This window comes from Orcinus orca, chromosome 4 (genome assembly GCF_937001465.1).
Source record: "Orcinus orca chromosome 4, mOrcOrc1.1, whole genome shotgun sequence".
Taxonomy (NCBI): domain Eukaryota; kingdom Metazoa; phylum Chordata; class Mammalia; order Artiodactyla; family Delphinidae; genus Orcinus; species Orcinus orca.
This window is the reverse complement of record NC_064562.1, coordinates 128,888,919-128,907,293: the sequence shown is the minus strand read 5'-3', so window position 1 is coordinate 128,907,293 and position 18,375 is coordinate 128,888,919. Positions and strand designations below refer to the sequence as shown.

At 40.6% G+C, this 18,375-nt stretch overlaps 1 protein-coding gene and 1 pseudogene across 1 annotated transcript; both read right to left on the bottom strand.

The window, feature by feature from the left end:
• Nucleotides 1–5,353: 5,353 nt before the first annotated feature.
• On the bottom strand, nucleotides 5,354–11,967 carry LOC101271720 (lysosome-associated membrane glycoprotein 1-like; annotated as a pseudogene).
• Nucleotides 11,968–13,938: 1,971 nt separating this feature from the next.
• LOC101271970 (pterin-4-alpha-carbinolamine dehydratase-like) lies at nucleotides 13,939–15,024 on the bottom strand. Its single transcript, XM_033437471.2, has one exon. The coding sequence runs from the start codon at nucleotides 14,913–14,915 to the stop codon at nucleotides 14,466–14,468; it is 450 nt and encodes a 149-aa protein (XP_033293362.2). The 5' UTR covers nucleotides 14,916–15,024; the 3' UTR covers nucleotides 13,939–14,465.
• Nucleotides 15,025–18,375: the final 3,351 nt, after the last annotated feature.

Genomic DNA, 18,375 nt, shown 5'->3' with positions numbered 1-18,375 from the left:
AGGGAGAGATTCTTTTTCTTTTCTCTTTTTTTATTCTTTTTTTTTTTTTTTGAGAATGAGTTCAAAGGGAGAGAGAGAGAGGGCCCAGGGATCAAGGAGAAGGGAGTACTACCAAAAAAGAGGGAGTTGTGCATGGAGGAGTGAGAGAGAGAGAGAGAGAGGAGAAGGAAGACAGATGGAGGGAAGGAGATTAAATATAGGAAAAAGAGAGAGAGAAAGAGAAGTACTAAAAGGAAGAGTTAACCTTGTAATATCTTATCCTCTCCACCCAGGCTCAGCTTCATGAGGACAAGAACCAAATTTCTCTTGCTGTGCACTTAGTAGGAATTAAATAGATGCTTGTCTCAGAGGAGATAAGAGGGGCCTGGGTCATAAATAAGGAAAGGATGGTCTACGAGACTGCTCAGGTTGCCATAACAGAGTAGCAAAGACTGGAGGCCTTAGACAGCAGAAATTTACTTTCTCACAGTTCTGGAGGCTGGAAGTCTGAGCTCAGGGCGCCAGTATGGTCAGGTTCTGGTAAGAGCTCTTTTTCAGGCTTGTAGGCAGTTGCCATCTTGCTGTGTGCTCACTTGGCCTTTCTTTGGAAAGAGACAGAAGCCAGGGTCGGGGTGAGGGGAGTCTCTCAGAGATTCAGAGATCCCTCTCTGATGTCTCTTCTTAGGAAAACATTAATTTTAACAGATCAGGGCCTCAGCCTTATGACCTCATTTAACCTTAATTACATTTATAAACGTCGTGTCTCCAAATACAGTCATATTGGTAGCTAGGGCTTCAACATATGGATTGGGGGATGGGACGTGGGGGGAGGAACACAAACGTTCAGTTTATAACAGATGGGTTAGGCTGTGAAATAAGAGGGACAGGAAGGGTAAAGAATCCTTGCAAGAGAATAAAGAATAATTAAGTCGTTTCATTCTTTCGGCATTAAATTTAGGCAAATTAGGGAGGAGAGCTGAGCTGCAGCTTTAAGGCTCTGGAATAAATTCAGAGGAGTTGCTATTGGGGAATTATGGACTTATCTATGCATTGTTTTCTAAACTTACCAGATTAAAAGAATCAACTAGAATATTATTTTAAAAGCCAGTTTTCATTGGAGATTGTTTCTCTGGGCCTGGGTTGAGGTTCTAAAATTTTTAACAGGTCTCTAGAGAGATTTTTCTAGCTTCCAGCTGTGGGAAACTAGAAACAACAGAGAGAGGAAGTTAACTAAGAGTGAGTAAGAGGATTGGAAGATAAAGGTTGGGCTCAGGTCGAGGGGCGAAAGGAATCAGAAGTGTTGGTGAGAGTGCAGACAAAAACGTTGATCCCTACATTGCAGGCTGAATAGGGATAGGAGTGAAGCCAAGAAGGGAGAATAGGCTTGGACAAGGAAGAAAGATTAAGGGGCTATTAGTCCTAAAAAATAATGAGGGTGTGTTTACTGGGAGACTTAAAGAGCAGGCAGTTATAGTAAATGATTTCAGAGATCAAGGTTTCACTAGTAGCGTAGATTTCGAATTTGTGTCGACATGAATGCCATGGAAAATGACCTAATAGTTCTTCTGGCTTTACTTCCTTCAAATCCATGATCTATAATGCTGCCAAGGAGCTCTTTTTAAAAGGAATGATCATTTTCTTTTGTGGCATCAAATACTTTCCTCACTCCCTTCTGTCTAAGGAAATCCCAAAACCCTTACCATGGCATTCAGGATGCTTCTTTACTGCCTGCAAACATTTTATACCATTAACACCTTACTACCTATACATCCTTGAAAATGCTTCATTCGTTCATGTTATGCCTTTTATGGTGTACTTTCCTCTGTCAGGTCTACCTGGAAAAATGGCAAATTCATTTTTGTTCTGTAAAATGTAGGGAGGTTTTGATAAACTATTCCTCCTTCCCATGCCCACCACACGTTAGCTCATCTTTTCCTTTGTTAGCCTACTTTTGTATTACGTATGTGCTTTTGTTGTTGATCTTAACACTTTAGGGTAAGGGTCACAAACCAAATATCTGCAGAAGGTGTGCATTTAAAATAAATGCCAGAGATAGGTAGGATGAAAGAACTTCATGCTACTTCATGGTACTTGTATTGTACCTAAGTATAACACCTACAAGTTAAACTGCTCTTTTAAACATTGTTGGTGTACAAACCAAACAAAACACATCCAAGGCACATAGAGTCTTTCACTACACAGGTCACAGCAGTTATGAAATGAGAGGTCCACGTTGAGAAGTAGCAAATAAGAAAAGCAATTTCAATTTCTGGTCAAAGGGAATTACATGTGCAAATAGAATGACATGATTAATTCAGCGTGGCATTGTAGGATAACAATGCCCCGACAGATTTCCTGATGTATGTGTCTCTTACTCAAAGAGGCTCAAATAAAACTAGCGACACAGGATCACTACTTAGCAAGGAGATGAAAGGATGGACTTTGAACTGCGATGTAGAGACCTATAGAGTCCAGCTGTCACTTTGTTGGCTCTGCCATCATAATGGCCTCTACAGTGTCTGAGAAAGACCATGTGATTTTTCCCAAAGTTATAAATCTTCTTCTGTGATTTATTTCTCTGTGCGTGGACTGGCTGGAGTCAGCCTAGAAGAGGACCCTTAAGAGGGTGCCTATGGAAGCAGGACTTGCAAGAATCCTTTCAGCTGCATCAGCAAAGGACAACTTTCATGTTTTTATCTTCTGATGGCTCACAAATCTCTAACCCCAGCCAAAATTTCTCTCATGAGCTTCAGAGACCGATATCCATCCAACTCCCTCCTGAACATCTCTTAGATGACGTTACAGGCATTTTAAACTTAATATGCTCACAACTGAATCTCATTTCTCCATCACCGAAAACAAAAACAAAACACTGCTTTACTTCATGATTCACTTAGCTGCCCCATGCAGAAATCTATGAGTCATTTTGGAGAACTCCATTGTTCTCCCCTCCCTTATCTAACCAATCACCAAACCTCTTCAATTTCTCATCCTAACTCTCTTTTAAGTCCACTCCCAGTGATATAATTTCAGCTGGCTCAGGTAACTGACAGACTGAGTCCTGGCTCTTTTCCAATCTGTTTTTTTACATTGCAGTCAAAGTGATCTTTCTGAAATGCAAAGAGTAGCTCAAAGCTCTTTATCTCTTACTTCTCTTAGAATGAAGGTTCAGGACTCCTTAATACGGTCAAGAAAGCCCTGCTTAATTTGTCTCCTGGTTGTCTCTCGAGCATCTTTTCTGCTATTCCCTCCCTCACCTCTCAGCTACTTGTTGATTCAACAAATGAGTGCCTTACTATGTGCCCAAAAGTGGGGTAACAAAACAAGCAGAGGAATGATAGACATTTTTTTAAATTATATAAATATAGAATTGCACGTCATGTTAAGTATTATGTAGGAAAAGTAGAGGGCACATTGAGAGAGTATTAGAGAGTAACGTAATTTATATTACGTGATGTTACGCAGGGACCCCAATCCTGACATTCCAGCCGTAGCTTTCCTGAAAGAGCTATGTCTTCACACCTCTGCGACCCTCTTGTCCATCAACCCACTAACACCTGCTCATCTATGTCTCAGCCTATATGGTACTTCTTCCAAGGAGACAGCCCTGAGACTCAAAGCCTAGGTTTGCTACTTCTCTGTCCTCTGAAGTTTCCTCATCAGTTGTATTGTCCTTTTAGTTTCCTTTTCTGTAATTCTGCGATGCAGGGACTCTCTCTTTTGTCACATTGGATCTTTACCTTCTAGCACAGTGACTGTTACAGAGTAAGCCCTCAATAAACATTCCCTGAATCAATACATGGAAGTACTGCTGACACTGACAGAGCTGAAGAAATTCTAGGGAATTCATGTTCATGAAAACTCTGCCTTTTACCACTGACCCCTAGAATTAAATCTTAAAATCTTTCTCTTGTCCAATTTGCCCAAACATCAACCCTATTTGTATTAATTGTTTGATATATGTCAGGTGCCTGACAACTGCAAGAGGGGAGAAGATTGCAAGTTGTATAAATGGATAGGTGTAAAGGAGTTACTACTTAGGACCTAAGACCTGTGTCTTTATTATAAATATAATCTTGTTCTATTGCCAACTATTTTATCTACTGGCAGCCATCTTCAGCCCTACCTGTCCATGAGGCATCAACAGTTTAAGCCCTTATTTATTTGTTCTTACATTAATCAACCTGAAATGTGGCAATAAAACCCCTGCAAACCTGACATCTGAGAAGCATCGGTACTTGTGAAATAACATTTGTGAACAGTTGAGGAGGCATTATGGAGATAGTGGTAAGCTTTAGGAAGACTACATAAAAGGGCTAATGGGTGAGGTCAATTTTTCTGAAAAGGAAACAATGAGTTCATAACCAAATGACTGCCTTTCTGAATCCAGGTGTCATAAACATATCACCTGATGTAAATCATGTTATTGGTTGAGAACAGATTAAACAAATTCATACAAATCAGCCAGCTTCCACTTCTTTAACATCACTTCTTGGTTTACCAGGCCTGGTGGGCACTGGGCTAGCCAGTGACTCATAGCCTTGGTGATCGCCAGACCTTGTGGAATTCTGTAGTTGATGACCCTCACACTTTGGGCCTTTCCTCCTGCACTTCACTGTTTAGCAGAAGACCCAGCATGACTATATTTTAAAGTTAGGAGGAAAGGCCTATCCATCTCATCTCATTCTACTGCTCAATGCATGTAGAACACCTGTGATGTAGCTCACAGAATTCTGATTGACACACACACATAATTTCTTGCAAAGGAAAGTGGGAGACAGAAATGTGAAAAGGTCAAGTTTAGGTTTCACAATGATCTGTTGAATTTTAAAATTCAAAGATGTTTTATAAGAGGAATTTCAAACAGCATGCTATTATTACCTAAACAACTTATCTCTATGCTTTTACTCATGTTGTTTCCTAGAATGCCTTCTTGTGTCCCTCAGCATCATTGTATTTTATGTTTAAATCCTACCCACCTACCCTAGCTCAAATGCCAACTCAACCACAAAATCTCAGATTTGCCCAGCAAGAAGTGATCTCTCCCTGTCTGTATGAGACCTTAACTTCTGACACAAAGTGTATACACCTGAGCTTTCCTATGGGTTAAATTTCTCGAAGGTTTTGTATTTGGTAGGTGTTTACAAATATTTCTTTTTAAAAAAAAATAAATTTATGGGCTTCCCTGGTGGCACAGTGGTTGAGAGTCTGCCTGCCGATGCAGGGGACGCGGGTTCGTGCCCCGGTCCGGGAAGATCCCACATGCCACGGAGCGGCTGGGCCCGTGAGCCATGGCCGCTGAGCCTGCGCGCCTGGAGCCTGTGCTCCGCAACGGGAGAGGCCACAACAGTGAGAGGCCCGTGTACCGCAAAAATATAAATAAATAAATTTATTTATTTATGGCTGCATTGGGTCTTCGTTGCTGCCTGCGGGCTTTCTCTGTTGCCGCAAGTGGGGGCTACTCTTCCTCGCGGTGCGCAGGCTTCTGATTGCGGTGGCTTCTCTTGTTGCAGAGCATGGGTTCTAGGCACAAGGGCTTCAGTAGTTGTGGCTCGCGGGCTCTATAACACAGGCTCAGTAGTTGTGGCACACGGGCTTAGTTGCTCCGCGGCAACTTCTTCCCCGACCAGGGCTCGAACCCGTGTCACCTGCATTGGCAAGCGGATTTCTTTCTTTCTTTTTTTTTTAACAAAAAGACTTTTTTATCAGCATCCTTAGGGCAACGCGTCGCAGGAGGGGATGCTCCTCGGCACACAGGCCACCCAGCTGCAAGTGATGAATCAGAGAGAAACGATTATTGTACACAGTGCAGACAAAGGATCACCCCAAACCTCCAACAGAAGGAAAACTACTTTACAAAAAAGTAAATAAAAACAACGCCCATTTTTCTATTTTAAAAGGTGCAAGCTCTCGAGTGGCAGAGAGTGGAAAGCCTGAGGACCCGGCGTCCTGGAGTACCGATGCTCGAGGGGCCAGCCTCTCAGATCTGCTTCTTCGTACTACTGCTTGCTCTACGATTCTCGTTCCTACTGATTTCTTCAGCGCGTCAGGCTCACAGCTACCAGCCTCCATCAAAGCATTAAGACCAGAGATTCTCCCTTTGCAAGGCTTACACCTGAGTAAAGAGTGAAGCGATCAAACACCAGAATCTTAAAAAGCCAAATGACAGTGGAGCCAGTGCCCATTTAGAAAAGCTCTCTTACCCTCCACCCCCTTCCAGTTCTACTTTGGTAAATATTAACGTTTAACCAGTTAGCAAAATATTTAACCCAGTTAGCAAAATTAACACCGACATTTCCATAGTTGCTCTTTTGTGAATAGTAACTGTGGCCGGATGAACTTCACATTGGATAAAGCAGATGTGAAAACCAGTTTGCAAGAAAGGGTGCCTCCCTCAACAACAATCTAAGCCCAGGGAACCGGCCCGAGGCCCTGCAGCTGCTGCTGATCCGAGGCGGGTGGGGGCGGCCGGCTAGACGGTCTGGCAGCCCGCGTGGCTCCTTTTCCGGCCAATAAGGTAGGCGATGAGGACGCTGAGGACCAGCCCTGCCAGGGCGCCGCCCACGGCGATGGGGATCAGCATGCTGTTCTCACGCAGCTGACACTCCTCCACAGGCCCAAACTTGTCCCCGTCCACGCGGAACGCCGACCCACACCCTGAATAGGTCTAGGTGACCTGCACGCGCTCCTCAGCGTTGCCCTCGTAGGAGTTCCCGGCGGCTGCCTGCAGCGCGCTCAGCGGGCGGTGGGCGGCCTTGAAGGCGGGGTCTCCGGCATCGGGCGGAGTCAGCGTCTGCTGAACTCCGTGCAGGAAAACCCGGCTGCAACTTGCGTTAATCGGAAACTGGAGCGCCAGGAGCTGGTTCCTGCTGCGGAGCTCCAGGGTCACCAGCTGAGCTGTGCAGCTCCCCCCAAAGGTGGTCTTGTTGGGGTTGATGCTGAACTCTCTGGTCACCGTTGTGTTGTCCCTCGTCCTGCAGGTGACGTTCAGCTGCAGCCCCATGCTGGCCAGCAGGCAGGTCCCGCTGGTGACGCTCACGTTGTACTTGGACCCCGAGGGTCTCTTGGGCGAGGACTGGGGCGGCGGCGCCGCCGGGGTGGGCGGGGAGGGCCAGTCTTACAGCGCGTCTCCTTCCTGCAGAAGCTGTTGTTGGAGAGGTAGGCCTGGAGGGTGGCGTCACGGAGCCCGATGGTCACGTTGCGCATGCGGATCTGGTTGCTGCTCACACACCTGTACCTTTTATTTATGTCTGCCTTGGTGTCGGTTACGGATTCCACAGTCTTGATTGCCCTGGAGCTCGAATTGGAGAAAATCCCTGTATCTGACAAGTTATAAACAAAACGCATCAGCTGGACACTAACGTGTTGCATTTCTTGTGAAACTTGGGAGGGTCAGCATATGGCCTCTTCCAAAAGCCATCAGGAGACTGGAGACAGAAGCATTCCCTTTGGGCAGGCGGATTCTTAACCACTGCACCACCAGGGAAGTCCCCAAATACTTGTTGATCGAATAAATAAATGAATTACACGCTTAGGTAGAGTAGATGACCTCAAGTGTTCTAGAATATTGAATTAAATCCTTGATTTTGAAATGTCAGGATTCTTTGTAACTTTCTGCTACATAGGGGAGTTCATATTTCAAGTTTATAGTTGAGAACACTTCTCTGACCTCACAGCTTCCTTCTCTTTCCCCTGTTTCTTCAACCATAGTTTTAACCAGTTCTGTTTATTGAACTGGTTAAGTTTGGTCCCGCCTTAGGTGATTTGTACTAGCTATTTCCTGAGTCTGGAATTCCCTCCTGTCAAATTTTCTCTCTCTACATGACAGGAGCTTCATCATTCAGGTTTCAGGTCAGATACTCCTTGCTCAGAAAAGCCTTACTTAACTAAGCTAAATTAGCCTAGTCCATCATACCACCGTGTTTGATTTTCTTTATAGTATTGACTGAATTTATCTTCTCTGTTTTTTTCCTAGTTTATTTTTCTGCCGTCATTACATTGAAACTTCTGTGGGAGAAGAAATCTTGTTTGTCTTTGTTGGTATAGGGCCAGCTACAAGAAGAATGTTTGAAAATGGAAGATGGTCAATATATAACTGTTCAATGAATGGATGAATAAAAGAACAGCTTCCAAATAGAAGTGCTTTTACATATATTTTTAGTGAAAAGCATCTGGGCACACCAAAGTACATAGTTTTAGATGCTGAACTTTCACTGGGGAGGTGGCCTGATTTAAATTCTCTGTCGTATAGGAACTTGAGTCATAGCATCTGTAACACCTTATTAAACGTATTGTTTATATCTTAAAGACAGGGCAGGCCCTTGATAATACATGTATTCACCTGCACTTAGCACAGTACTTCATGGCATTAAGTGGAACAAATTAAGTAAAGGATTAAGTAAATGTAGCTTGACTCTCAAACTCTGATTTATTTTATTTATTACTTATCCAATTCTTAATAATAATAGCTATCATTTTTGGAACAGCTACTCACTAGACAGGTGTTTTATATCCTTTATATTAATTCTTTTAAATAACCCTTTAAGGAAAGATTACCATAATCCATTTTAAAGATGACTCAAGCAACAAGTGATTTTTTGCCGTTGGACCGAGGTCTAGTTTCCAAAATTCATAATCTTAGTTTAATCAGTCAATTGCCTGTTCTTACTAGACTAAAAACATTTCAAATGTACTTGACAGTCAGCTTATTTGAACATTATTATCTCAAACTTTGCTAAATATTTCCTAATTCTCTTCATAGCAAATAAATAGTTTGTAGCATGAATCTGTTCTTAATATCTAAACAAATCTATGGAGGTTTTTGCTATACATCCAACCTGTCATTTTTAATAGTTTAATATAAAAATAGCTCTTTTGTGATTGTAAAAAAAAATAATATAGTCATTGCAGATAAAAAAGCTCAAATAATACAGAAAATATGGAGAAGAGAATACAGCCTAAAATTCCATCTAAAGTATATATAAAATTTTACATAAACTGAATCAAATTGTATGTGATATTTTCTTGTCTTTCACTTAGAATTATGTCATGCTATTACTTTTACAAAAAAAATCTAGGCACTATCATGTATATTTGGATTTTTATCTGTTTAACACAAATGGCACAACTAAAGGTAAATCAGGCCACCTCCCCAGTGAAAGTTCAGCATCTAAAACTATGTGCTTTGGTGTGCCCTGATGCTTTTCACTAAGCTACCTGAGTGAAACCCATTCTGACTTCATTCTGAAGTAGTTCAACTAATCTAACTCTACTAAAATCTAATTGGTTTAGTTTATATTGTCAGGTTTATCATCATATATGCCTTCTCTGAGGCAAAAAATCTACAGAAGTCTTAAACTGGGAACTGTATGCATATTTATTCGACAAACTACAAAGAACTGAAGCAGACTGGTTTTTATTTTTTAATGCTTTCTCTTTTCTGCTGCCTTTCAACTTTTGACAAAAACGTTTTTTCACCAAAGGTCACAATAATGAAGTACCATTGGTTACTCCTTCCTTTCTCCCTGTGTCCTTTCTCTTTCACTTCATCTGCCACCGTCCAATCTTAGAAGCCTGAACCCAGGCTAATACAATTCTCACATGAATTTACCCGCTCCAACTCATACTGTATATATCATATCATTATCAGACAGATCTTCCTGAAATATCTATTTTTTATAAGATTATACCCAAGCATCTTAATCAGACATTCCAAGTCTTGCATAACCTGGGCTCAGCCTACTTTCCACCTCCTCTCTACCTCCCGGGCTCTGCATTACATCTAGGCTACCCTACACACATGTTCTTTCATCCAGTACCCCTTTCTAGGAAAAATGTTCCCTAAGTCTTTTGTACCCTTTAACACTAAAATATCATCTTCTCCTGAAGTCTCCTGTGACTACTCCATCTAATATATTTCTACGTAATGCAGGTATCTTCCATATAATTCATTCGTTCCAGAATTATATTTATTGAATATTTACTATGTACCAGATACTGTTCAGGGCACTGGGAATATATCAGATAATAAAGTGGACAAAATCCTCTGACTTCATGGAATTTGTGCTCTTATGGAGAGACAGTATACATAATATACAAGGACAGTGTATGGTACAATGTGATAAATGTTATTTTTAAAAATTGAGAGGGAAAGAGAGGGCATCAGGATTGCCGGTGAGTACTTCCAGTAATTAACAAAATGTTAAGTGTATCCTAGGGGTAGGCAAACTTATTCTGTAAATGACCAGATAGTAAATACTTTACACTTTGTGGACCATGTGGTCTCTGCCATAACCATTCAACTCGACCATTTTAGCACAAACGCAGCCTGTGTCTCAATAAAACTTTATTTATGAACACTGAAATTTGAATTTCATGTAATTTCCATGTGCCACAGAATATAATTCTTCTGACTTATGTATTTCTCAACTGAAAATGTAAATGCCATTCTTACTTTGTGGGCCATACAAACACAGACGGGGGGCCAGATTCAGCCCATGGCTTATAGTTTACCAACTCCTGTGAACACCATTGAAAGGCTGAGATTAGTGAAGACTTGGGGAAGATAACAGAGTGAGCACGTGGACACGTGGGAGTAGAGTATTCTAGGCAGAGGGTATAGTCATTGCAAAGTTTGTGAGACAAAGACACACCTCCAGTGTGGCTGGCACAGGCAGAGTGAGAGAGAGAGGTAGGAGATGAGGGTGGAGCAGCAATAAAGGTGAGAATGGATAATGTGATTGATCTACATTCACAGGTGACAACGATAGGTTCTTAGACCTGGAAAAGGAAACTCTTAGAGACTGTCTAGCTCCTGGAGAGCCAGCTTTGATTGGCGTACTGTCAACAAAGATTCTGAGACCACACTGTCTTAGCCAGACCACTTCTATGATCAATTAGCAATGCACACTCGGGTGTGAGGGCTATTGGTTGCCATGCATTTGTGTTCTTCATCTAGTCTACCCACCGCATTTTCACCACTGGGACACACTAAGCTGTCAGCTGTTTACATGACATACTCAACGTTATCATCTAATTAATAACAGGAATTCTGAGTGCCAGATTAGTGATCTTCACTGTATCTTGGTCCTTCCCTGTTGCAGTTTTTACACTTAGGGCAGTGATCAATAGATATCTTTCCTGGAGAAGCTGAAAAGATACTAAACTTAAAAGCTGTATAGAGATAAGAATTACCAATGCAAATTTTATTCCCTTAGCTCTATAAAACCTTTATAGTTTCTAAAGTACTTATGTCTTCATCTTATTTGAGTTTTAGGGTGGTCCTAGGAATCCTTATTATCCCATAAAACGATGCCAGGGCCCTAAAATGAAAAAAGCAGGCCTTCCAGGCAGCTCTTAAATTGCATTTTCTTGTGATCGCTGATATTTTTTTTCACAATTCCACGTATAAAGTTTAGCTTAAAATTATTACCAATTTTTTTCATAATTGTTACTAAAATACTTCTTAGCGTATTTAGAGCAAAAGGAAGGAAGAATCAACATTTCCAAAATGTTCAATGATAAGCTTAAAACTGCCATTCTTACTGTGCATTGTGGGGAAAAAGAGGAGGAGTTCATGCTGAGCTACTGTGATGACTAATGAAATTTTTATTCTTTTCAATAAGAAGAGCTTTAACAATTAGGCTGTGTTATAATGAAATGTTCATTTGTCCAAACTCTGATTCCTGGTCCATCAATACCTCTTTGTGAGAGGTACATCCCTAAAATATGCCTTTGTCTTGAATGGAATGCAACCAGAGGCGTTTGGTGCAAGGACTCTCAGTAAGGCAGCCTGAAATGAACAATGGGCTTCAGAAGACCTAAAATTAAAATGTATATATATTTTTCCTGTACCATGTGTTATTCATTAGTCAGATATTCACCTGACTAAATATCTAAAACAATGAGTAAAACTTCACATTTTAATATGATTATAAATAAATGTTTAAAAATCCAAATTGTAAGGGAAGTATATTTTACGTTCTCCATATCGGTATAAGGGACATCTGGAAAATACTTTTTTGTTGTATAGTTTTAAGGGATTTCAGTTCAAAACTATCTAATGATTTTAAATAGCCCACACTTTCCTAGACATATTTTCGGTTTTATAGTTTGATAATAAGTGTTCACTTTTTCCCCTTATGTTTCTAATGCGGCTGGAATCGATTGGGATCTATTTTAATCACTTTCTTGTTCTTGTACTACTTCATCTCCTCTCATTGCTATTTAACATTTAGGGAGTGCCAACAAAATGTTGGGTCTGTATTAAATATGACCTTAGTCACAGTGGGCTCACGTTTCCAACACGACAGGAAAGAACGTTGTATTTATAAAGAATGTACATAGCAGAGAATGGAAGCGACATGATAATAATTGGGGGGAGTAAGTTGATTCTGGTTCTTTTCATAGCTTGAGATAATTCCAAAATGTCACTGATGGTGCTAAATGGGGACATTTTAGCAGGGATGGCATTTGCATAGAGTAGTGGAGACTGTCAGTCTCCTGGAGATGGAGAGAAGTGAGGCACAGGCAGAAGTGGGATCAGTGAGCAGCAATGACAGTAAGAAGGGTTCCTGACACTACTCATTCATCTTACACTGTTTTATGGTCAACCCATGGCTTCATGGACACCTAAGGAGTCTTTGGTCTCCGTTCTGCTATCTTTATCTTCCAACCCATGTTAGAGCAACTAATGGGATACTGGAACCATTGGGCCTAATTATTTTCTCATGGACAATGCTTATGTTTTGTTTTCCTGGAATGAGATCCCACTTTTTGTATCTAGGTAATTTTACACACACACACACACACACACACACACACACACACACACACACACATATGCTCAGTGAAAGTCACCTGCTCTGAAAAACTTTTCAGGTATCTACAGTCTGAATTAAATGTCCCTCATTTGAACTCATAGTATCTTGAGCACACTTGCATTCTTACATGATTATATGTGTTTTTTTTAATTACATGTACTTTTAACATATGATTGTATCCTTTTATATTTTTCTAAGTTTCTCTTAAAAATTATAAAATACTTGACAACAAGGAAAATCTGATTGAAATGCATATATATCTCTAGTGCCAAACATACTTCCTGGAGAGTGACAGGCACTCTAGAAATGCTTATTATTCTTCTTTCTGAAGAACAGAAGAGTGATATTTCTCATTCCATTTCTTTTTTTTGCCCCTTCCAGGTAACTTTTTAACTGTTAGAAAGATGTTCTAGGTGAAAGAGAAATAAAATTCCAGGTACTATGGCTTTATAGGAGCTTTTGTAAAAGTGGAAGTGATTTTAAAATGATAAAAAGTGATTCGTTGCGTTTATCAACACATAGTATATGTTCCCAATGTCACCCATAAAAGTTAGTTAGAGTGAAAAGCTATTGCAGGTAAAACTAGCTTGTCTTAACAGGGTCCTTTGTAAAGCTTGTGCAAAATATCATCTCAGGCAGAACTGACCTAAACAAGGAACGTGTTTTATCTTCAGAGATAATTTGCTTAGAGACATCATTGATAGAATAAGTAGCGCCTGCATATAATCACTGATATGGTCCTGAGAAGCTGCCAGCATCCATACTGGTCATTTCCTCTGCCCACCATCATGTTGAGATCATCATGAATTACTTTAGGCTAACATGGTATCTACTAGGAGAGATAACACTAGAAAGTTGTCATTTCTCACTTGTTAACACCAGTGAGAGCTTTCTACTCACTGCTTTCTAAGAACTGTTTGCAAGAATAGGAGCAGAAGACAGGTTGTGCATTAAGAAGAGAAATGTGCAAAACCACAGAATCTGAAGTTTATCTTATAACAGCACTAGCTAGAAGATATTTGTGGGACTTTGTAAGACAGTATCAATTCTTGGGGGGCTTTCATTGATCATCTATTTTATTGATCATCTTTTATTGATCATCTCCTGGAGATGGAGAGAACTGAGGCACAGGCAGATGTGGGAGCAGAATAAAGGAGTGGAAATTTTGAACTTTATACTTCCATATTTCTTTTTTTCCAAGTGAAACAGTGTTTTTATTGGAGGCATAATAGCACATGCATGTCTGTCACATAGGATGAGGATGACTTTAAGGTTCTGGCTTCTAAGATCAGACTTTATCTTAGACACACTTTTCCATCACAGCTTCTTGGGAAATGAATCAGGAAGGGAGCAAGACACCGCCTGGAAAGAAATCGTTGCTGTCGCTGGAAAGTTGTAAAGCAAGAGAAGAACTGATTCAAATCAGTGTACACGTAAAAGAGCCCCAAGGAGGAAGAGAGTGGTGTGGGGAAAAGTGGTCTAAGTTCTGGTGTTGGCGGTGATGCTGGCCTTTTTCGATGGCAGAGACTTGCCTTTAAACGGAGGCAACAGGATCGACTTGTCAGTTTTGACTGCAGCAACATTTCGGGGCTCCCCAGTTCCCTCTCTGGATCCCCAGTTCAGTCCCCCCTTTCCCCTGAAGAACTCAGAGAGGAAGGGCAGGGTCTATGTCACGGACACTGCTACCTGCTCGATGAAGCTGGCCAGATTTATGTCCAGTTCTGAAAGGCCCGCACACGCATGAGTGCTCAGGGTGATGTGGGCCTTGTCGTAAACGTTAAACCATTCAGGATGGTGGTCCAGTTTCTCAGCCTGCAGGGCCACTCTCATCACGAAGCCAATAGCCCTACGGAAGTCTTTGAAATGGAACTGCTGGAAGGTGACATCCTGGCCTTCCGGCTCGTTCCACCCCATGGCCCGCAGGTCTGACAGCAGCTGGTACTTCTCCTCAGCACTTAGCCTGTGGGCTTTGCCAGCCGTGCTGTGTGCAGCGTGGACGCTGGCCGCAGCAGGTGGCAGCGGAGGAGACAAGCGTGTCCTATAGTTCCATATTTCTAAGAGATACTTACCATCTAAATTTTTATAATAACTGAGAGAATAAAATGAAAGGTTCATACCATATCATTAGAAGGCTCTTGGGTGGGATGCTTTTTTTTTTTGTAACTCTCAACCTTTTGTTTTTTTTTAATTAATTTTTATTGGAGTATAGTTGATTTACAATGTTGTGTTAGTTTCAGGTGTACAGCAAAGTGAATTAGTTATACATATACATATATCCCTCTTTTTTAGATTCTTTTCCCATATAAGTCATTTACAGAGTATTGAGTAGAGTTCCCTGTGCTAAACAGTAGGTTCTTATTATCTATTTTATATATAGCAGTCTGCATATGTCAATCCCAGTCTCCTAATTTATCCCTCCCTGGGTGGGATGCTTAATAAAGAACAAGATAGGCAAGGAAAAACGCTTAAAGCTAATAATTCAGAGTATGAGATAATGGGGTTAGGGTTAGTGTCTACTGGTTTCACACATTTTACAAGTTTGTTTAAAGCTAGTAAGAGAGAAAATGGGGAATTGCCAAAAAAAATTGAATGACAGGCACAATGGTGGATGGCCCTGAGAATAATTAGAAGCTTGAAAGATTTCTGGAATAGTACATCTGACCTTGACTATAAAAGAAATAAAAGAAAATGAAATGCTAGTGGAGTTTGGACTTAACACATTTATCAGCTGCCTGAGGTTTTAGTTACAGAAATCTGTTTGTTTTACATAAAAATAATAATAACTAATAAATATTGGTCATTCTACTGATAAGCACTTGCTAAGTACTCCTTTTATCCTCTCCGCCATCCTATAAGGTATATATCCTTTTTATCAGCATTTTACCAATAAGGAAACTGACACACAAGAAGGTTAAATCATTTGCTCAAAGTAAATGGTAAAGTGCGTTTTGAGGCCAAGGAGTCTGATTCCAAATCAGAGTTGAACTCTTATCCATTAAGCTATAATACATTGACTAAAAATTATCTTAAAGTACATCCAAAAAGAGTTCTTTCAAAACTCAACAGTGTTAAAACTGGTATAGATGATCTTATTTACAAAGCAGAAATAGAGACACAGATGTAGAGAACAAATGCACGATACCAAGGGGGAAGGGGGGGCATGAATTGGGAGACTGGGCCTGACACATATACACTATTGATACCATGTATAAAATAGATAACTAATGAGAACCTACTGTACAGCACAGGGAACTCTACTCAATGCTCTGTGGTGACCTAAATGGGAAGGAAACCCAAAAAAGAGGGGATATATGTATACGTAGAGCTGATTCACTTTGCTCTACAGTAGAAACTAACACAACATTGTAAAGCAACTATACTCTAATAAAAACTAAAAACAAATTCTAAACCAAAAAAAAAGTAAAACCTCAACAGTGTTTTTAAAAGCGATGTTCTTGGAATGATGTGAAGCATGTGGAAGTTATTGTACTTCATCCCCAAGGTGTCTGCCAGTTCTTCCTGTTGTTGCTAATAAGCATCTGTTGTCCTAATCTGCTAAAGGGGAGGCAGGGTTTGCTCTGGAGACAGCCATCTTCCCCTCCACCCACTTCCATCCTGTGGGCTGCAGCGGTCCTCTTGGGATGCTCGCGCCCTCCAGCCTGAAAGCTCTCTCTACCCTAGTAAGGGCAAGCCAGATGAGGCCCAACTGGATGGGCATCTCTACACAGAAAAATGAAGTGGACGGTATCTCTGTGTTTGTTCACGTTCCCTAAGACTCTGACACGGAACTTATTATGCTCACACAGACGAAGATGTTACTCTCTCTGATGTCAGAGATTTAGGTCCCTGGCAGGCAACTCAAATCTCAGAATGGGGTTAAGACTCAGACTGCCCCAATTATCCATTCACCACTTCTTTTTTTTTTTTTTTTTTAGCTCTGTAGCAACACATATATGGTTTTCTTTTGACAAAGGATAGACAAAGTATCAGGAGAAATATCTAATCATTACTAGAAACTTGTTGAGAATAAACTCACAAATAAAGTACATTTTAAAATTTACCCACTCACCATAACGTGATAAAACGCTCCTGTAAAATTCTATGACTTTATGCCAGCATATCTTGGCAGTGCTTTCATGTACATCATATTCACAAAATCACAGAATTATACAACTGAAAGGCTCTTACACACTCTAGTCCTGTCCCTGATTCGGAGAGACTAAACAGCTTATGATGTAAAGGCCTCCCAGTTCCAATTTCCATGTCCTTTCCATTATACCTCATTGTCTTGGAATTCTCACAACTCAAAAAGGTAAATAGTGACAAGAGTTAACACAGAGTCTCAGACCACTTGAATCGTCAGATGGCACTGTGGCATTTTTTAAAACATAGTACTCTCTCTCATATATCAATAACCTGTTATCCATCACATAACTTCTTACAGTGAGACTTCCCAACTCACGTAACTTCAGTGAATACCCTTTTAGAAGCCACCCGTGAGAACTTCACAGTTTAGATTTGATTATAGTCAGTTTTACATGTCTTTGTATCACATTATATGTCCTATCTTACCAAACTTCTATCTTACAGATACTGACCATATCTACTATTTTATGTAAACCTCCCCTTAGTGATTTGGTGTCCAGTTTTATGAAATCACTTTTTTAATAAATCACTTTTCCTTGGACAAGCCATGTCTCCCTAAGCCTTTTTGTTGGTTGTTTCTGAATTTAATCTGTGAAACACCCTTCCATTTTCTTCCCAAGGAGGCATCTATCACATTCCCCTATGCCCAGCGTGGTACCTGAATGTGTACCTTAGAATCAGACACTTGCCTAAATATACATCTTAAAAAGAAAGCCATAAATAAGTAATTGTTTTGGCCACTTTGGCAACTGCCTATTTCAACATGATCCAAATTCAGTATTCTCACAGACTTACCGAAAGAACAGAACACTTTCTCTTGAACAACAGGATCCTTTCTCTCGCTAGAGCTTCAGGAGGATGTTTCAGAGATTAATAGGGTTCCTGCATCCCTGCAATTTGCTTGAATTAGATTAACATAGTGATAACATGAAATACCAGCCCCACCTTAAGTAAGTTACTTCGCTTTCCGAGCAGATCCAAACGCATGCTTAGGTGAAGTCAGAGCCCATGTGGTTGGGCTTAAAAGATAAGGCAAAGGACTCTCTCTCTAGGATGTGTTTTCACCAGCTTGTACTTCTGTCTGAAATCTAACCTCTAATTTCGATTATTTTGAGTGAAGCAATAGATCTGTACTCATCACGTTTGCAGTCATTAATGATGCAGTCATTAAAATTAGCTATCTTTTGTCACTCCTTTTCCAATATAATAATTAAAACTAGCCTCCAACAGGTTGACATAGTACAAGTGGGGATAAATGAGAACTATGATGAGAGCCTGGGGTTTCTGGGTATAAAATATGATGGAGGAGTGAAAAAAATAAGTGGGAAATGGAAAATTGTCAGACAATTCTCAGTTTGAAACTTTGCTTAGGACTAGCTGCATTTCCCAAGGTTTCTAGAACATCTTGGAGTACAACCAAGACATAGGT